This window comes from Fulmarus glacialis, unplaced genomic scaffold, assembly GCF_000690835.1.
Source record: "Fulmarus glacialis isolate BGI_N327 unplaced genomic scaffold, ASM69083v1 scaffold27572, whole genome shotgun sequence".
Lineage (NCBI taxonomy): Eukaryota > Metazoa > Chordata > Aves > Procellariiformes > Procellariidae > Fulmarus > Fulmarus glacialis.
In genome coordinates this window covers 1-5,301 of record NW_009197622.1, presented here as the reverse complement: position 1 = coordinate 5,301, position 5,301 = coordinate 1, and the positions used below count along the sequence as shown (strand labels likewise).

The following is a 5,301-nucleotide window of genomic DNA, read 5'->3' as shown; positions in this document are numbered from 1 at the left end:
CTGGCAAGGAGCTCGTGGCGTGAGTCAGGCTTCGTAAGGAGAAATGCCCCGCGTTGGCTGTGCCAGGAGAGGATGGAAAGGCAAGAGCTCCTCTCGCACGCTGCTGGGGGGAACAGCCTCCATGCTGTGTCACCACGGAGGAGAAGCTCTTATTGAAGCTCAAGCTTCATTTTGATGGAAGAAATTAATTTTTTACGGTGAGAAGAGTCAATCACTAGGAAAACCTCCCCAGGGACGCAGTGGAGTCCCCATCGCTGGAGGTTCTGGAACAACCTCCCCAGGGACGTGGTGGAGTCCCCATCACTGGAGGTTTTCAAGATGCAGCTGGTCAGGGTGCTAGATAATCTCATCCAGGCTCCCTTTCCCATGAAACATTAGACTGATGAACTTCCAAAGTCCCGTCCAGCCTGGGCTGTTCTATGGCTCTATGATTTTTTTTTGGTTTTTTTTTGGAAGTCAAAGGGTGCAGTTTCACTGGCATCCAGATCAGTCACATTGAATTTGTCTCCCATGTGCCTTGGCTGAATGCTCAGGGTAGAGCGGGTGGTTCGGGACGGCTGCCTGCCTCACCTCGGCTGACATCAGGCCCTGGAGAGGGTTTTCAGTCCCTTTCTCATCCCCTAACTTGTTGGGGTGCGTGTTACAAAGGCAGCCCATCGCTCTCCCCCGCCCCTTTGCCCTGTGCTCTTGCCAAGAAAGGTTGGACCAGGCGATCCCTGAGGTCCCTTCCAACCTGGGATTCTATCTGTGATTCTATGATCTGTGCCCGCTGGTGGCTCCTGCCCAGCCTTCAGCCTCCGCCGAGGCTCCGCGCTACATCTGCACTCTCACAGTGACACAGGTGACACCACGTCTTTACTTTTTCACCTACCAGGTCAAAATCCACCCTACGCTCAGCTCCGATGAACCTTGGACTCTGCTCCATTCAACCTGCACGAGACAAGGTTGCGGCCGCACTAAAAGCTTCCTGGAAAGGAGGCCGAGAGCCCGGGAGAAGCGAGCGCGGGAGGCTTGCCAGGGACAGAGCTGGGTGGCACAGCTCTTCACACCGCGTCTGTTTACATGACTGCCAGCCACCAGTTATCACTTGGAGCTATCAGTTACAGCCAAACGGCTGCCAAAACTGTCCTCGTGTCCCAGCATCCCCAGTTATCCCAGTCCCTGGTAAGAGCTGGCAGGATTTCACTGCCAGCTTTTTGTTTTTGCTGAGCAAGGAGCCTGCACGGGCTTTGGCTGAGCCGCGGCCATTGCTTGAGCCCTGTACCCTGTCCCTGCCCTACATGACCGACCCTGGAGGGGGAAGAAGGCAGACAGTCTATATTTTATCCATAATTACTATTAATTACGGATGATTCCATACTTTTACAAGATATTTCACCTCATTTTGCATCTAAGTAGAAGAAAGTCACCAGAAAGTTCGCTCTCACCCTGGCAGCGTCGTGGTCCCGGCATCCCCCCCTCCGCCCGCAGAGCCGCGGCTCACCTGGTCCCTGCGTGCTGTTGCTTCTCCCCAGTCTGCAGGAGGTGCAGAGGGTGTCGTGGTACCGGTTGCCCGGCACGTTGGTCACCTTCCCCTGCTGCTCGCAGTCCTGGTGAGGCTGGCACGGCTTGGTGCTGGAGTTGGAGGAAGAGAAGAAGCCGCGGGGGCAGGCGCGGCACTGGGTGTTCTCGAAGGGGGTACCTGCGCACGGGGAGGCAAGGGGACCGTCAGCCTTCCCCTCCCCAGCCCCGCTCCTCTGCGGTGACGAGCTGGCAAGGGAGCAGGGGCAGGAGCTGGGGCCGATGCCGGCAGAGCAAAGAGCATCAGACACCCTTCGAGCAGGAGGGTGACGTTCTGGAAATGATCACTGCCTACAACTCCCCTGGGAAGCGTGCATCCACCTGTAGGGCAAAGAGCAACGCTTTCCCCAGTCATCTCCCAAGCCAAAGCCTTTGGCACGTGACGATAAATTGTCACCAGCCCCCAGACACAAGAGGAGATCTCATCTGCTACTGAAAAGGGCCACGGCCTGGGTGGGAGACACCGGCTGGCACGATGGGTAAGCTGAGTGCCAAACCAGCCCTTTGATTCACAGCAGAGTCAGGAGGCTCCTGGCCAAGTGAAAGTAAAAGTCGCTGAGAAGGTGAAAGCTCTGCTCGCTTCTGCAGCGCTGCAGCTTCCCACCCGCGCTCCGGGCCAGACCCACCGCTGTTTCACAGGGACGGTGCCACGCGAGCGAGATTGCACCAGGGTGTCTTGCACATTCCCTGGGAGAAGAGAGAATGGCCCTGACGGGAGCAAATTTCACACCCCTTTTCATCTCCTCTTCCTATATCTAGTTAAGAACAAGGTTTCTACCTTGTTGCAACCCGCTCAGGCCATTGCTTTGGCTTTACCAGGAGATGTCCCCGTCGGCTCAGCTGATGAACCCAACACCTGAGTCAATATTTGCAAAAGGGAAATCCACAAAAGCCCCAGAGGAACCGCACAGGGATCAAAGCACCCGTCCAACCCAAAAGCCAGCGAGGTCTGCCCACAGCCCCGCAGCCACCGCTCCGCAGCCGCAGGGTCCACATCGTCCCCGTCCAGACACAAGCGCTCACAGCCCCAGGGCTCTGCCCACCCCCGCTGGATATTCGGTCCTTGCTGTGGGGTTCTGATGTCGGGGCTGGGGTGCCATCATTCCCCACACAAGAAGCCATTTATGAATAAATAATAACAAAAAAACCAGCTTCTCCTCAAATGCCCCAGCTTGCTCACACGGCTCCTCAGTCCTACAGCCAACCCTCCAGCCAAATTCGATGTTTATTTTCAAAGGGCTTCCCCACGTTGTTTGGAGACCTAATTCACCATTGCTGCGTTACTGCATTTTGTAACAGTCACGCCCTCTAGAAAAATTAAACCCCAAACCTCAACCACAAGCATCAGCTGAAGACAACAGGTATTTCTCCTCTGGCCTGCGAGCCTGGAGCAATTCTGTGCCATGCATAGCAGGACTTCAAAAGCCTCCGCACTTCAAAGCATGAAGCAAGATAACGCTGGTTTTGCTGATGCTGCCCACGCTGTTTTGTTGTACCCAGCTGCGGTTTCCAGGCAGAGCCCGGGCCTCGGTGATTCAGGGGAGAGCACGAGGGAAACCCGCTCGCAGGCAACTTGTATTTTTAGAAAGTTTGCACACATACAAATGGGGGCAACTAAGGAACCAGGCAAATTTGTGGTGGGGAAACAATGGAAAAATAACCCCCCTAAAACCTCTTGTGACTTACATCTCGCCAGGGGATGGAGTCTCGGACTCGTGAATCTCCCCCAGACATGAATTGAAACAAGGCTGATTTTATTGTTTTGGAACCACGTATCCGTTTCATGTTTTGAATACAGCCTTTCAAAATTGCTCAATAAAACCCACAAAACCCAGCCCGACAGCTACACACACTCACCAGCCCTGCCCTCGCACCATTAGCAGCCCTTTTCAGTCCAGATAATTAGCATTCCCAGTCCCTGGCTCCCTGCCTGCAAGGGGAAGGGAGCCGGCAGAGGAGCAGGAGCCGCTCGGACCTTTCCACCTGCCGAGAGCCCCGGCAGGGCGAGCTGCGGCTCCGGGGACGGGGGATCTGCCTGCTGCGGCAGGTGGAGCAGGAAACCAGGATTGCCGCGTCCCATCTAAGCGCGGTGCCGGGGGATTTCAAAGGTTTTCAAAGCGAAAGCAGGGGAAAAACAAATAACTCCTTGGAAAAGAGGCCAGGAGCAGTTTCGCAAGGACAGCGCTGCACTGGTAAGCAAAAAGTTAGTAAAGTCAGGCTATGGGTAATCGTCAGCCACTTTCTCCTTGATTTTTAGCTCCAGCAGAGATTTCAGGATGACAAGAGCCTCGTAAGCACGCACACCGCTGCCACAGCCGCCTGGCTAGGGTACTTACCCAGCTTCTCTACGCCGGAGCCCGGCGGACACTCGGAGTGCCTGATGCAGAACTCCATCTCCGAGTAGTAGCCCTCCTGGCACTGACAGACGCGGTTGTGGGTGGAATTGCACTGCTGTACCTCCACCTGCTTCTCCTCGCAGATGACATTACAGTACCGGCACTTCTCCAGGTAGTTCCAGTACTGCGTGTAGTGCAAATCCGGGCAGGGTTCGCACACCGTTGGTCCGTCCCTGGTGCAGTGCTGTGCCACGAAGGTCCCCGGCGGGCACTGCTGGCAGGTGAGCTTCTCGTTTGTCACAGCATCTTTCCATTGGTAAGTGGGTTGGGCGCTGCAGCCGAGCTCAGCCAGGAAAAGGAGGAGAAGGGCAAACATCCACTACAGCAAAGACAGCGCAAAGAGCCCTTAGCTCGTCCTCTCGCAGAGGCAGAAGCAGCAAACACGGCTGCTGTGTTACAGAATTCGTTACTGTTGTAGATGCAAGAAGTTATTCTCCCACCTCATGCTCTCCCCAGCCCCAGCAGCAAAGCAATGGTGATACCCGGGACCAGCCGCTGCCCCCCACGTGCTTCCCCATCACCCTCCGCTTGCCATCCCAGGTGACAAAGCATCCTTCCCAAACGATGCTTCTCAAACCAATTTTGTGGTGCCTTCACAACCCCATTTCTCTCCTTCAGCACTAAAAGCAGCTCTGGCACATCCTCCTCCTCTGTTCACCCCAGTCAGTTCCCCACCATTTGGAGTAAGACCTTTGCAGATCAAGAAGCAGAAGGGAGGTTTTCCAAACTAGCAAATACGTAGCGTGCTCCATAGGAACTGTTTTTTTTTGAAACCCAGATACTTGGTATAGGACCGGAGAATCCCAGAGTCCTGTTTATCCTCCCTTTCCTTTTCAAAGCACATGTGTCCAACCTTAAGAGCAGATGGTACGTTACCTTAGATGGATGCCTTAAATTCAGCACGTGGCAGGACAGCATAGCACCGAGGGCTTCCGAGCACCGCGATCAGAAACCTGGGGAGACAGAGAGGGTCCTCAGAGGCTGGCACTGGCTCTGAGGACAGCGGCTGGGTTGGAGCTCCCCTCCGTAGCAGCAGTGCCGATCCAGCCGTCCTGGTTTAAAGCAGAAAGAGAGAGAGGTGGGTAAGGACTGTTATGAAAGGCTGAGTTTTCTCCTCTGCTTTTCACGCAGACCTTCCTCCGAGGGAGATGCTGGCTCTCCCCAGTCTTACAGCGCGGCGGAGAACCGGCTCGCCGGTGGAAGGCTGTGGCCGTGCTCCTGACGCACTCATCGCCCCGACGTGCGTAAGCGCTCGGCAGAGGAAAGTCACCCCCGGCCAAGGAGGGAGCAGAAGCGGGCGAGGTGGCGGAGCAGCAACCCATCCCATCCCATCCCATCCCATCCC

At 55.6% G+C, this 5,301-nt stretch overlaps 1 protein-coding gene across 1 annotated transcript in view; it reads right to left on the bottom strand.

Annotated features, from left to right (window-relative positions):
* The window catches only part of LOC104072982 (tumor necrosis factor receptor superfamily member 6B-like), a 6,634-nt gene extending 1,760 nt beyond the window's left edge, over positions 1-4,874 (bottom strand). Inside the window, exons 1-3 of the mRNA XM_009572616.1 lie at positions 4,833-4,874; positions 3,897-4,275; positions 1,484-1,681 (exon numbers count right to left, since the gene is read on the bottom strand). Coding sequence (XP_009570911.1) covers positions 1,484-1,681; positions 3,897-4,275; positions 4,833-4,874 — 619 coding nt within the window. The remainder of the gene's footprint in view (positions 1-1,483; positions 1,682-3,896; positions 4,276-4,832) is intronic.
* Positions 4,875-5,301: the final 427 nt, after the last annotated feature.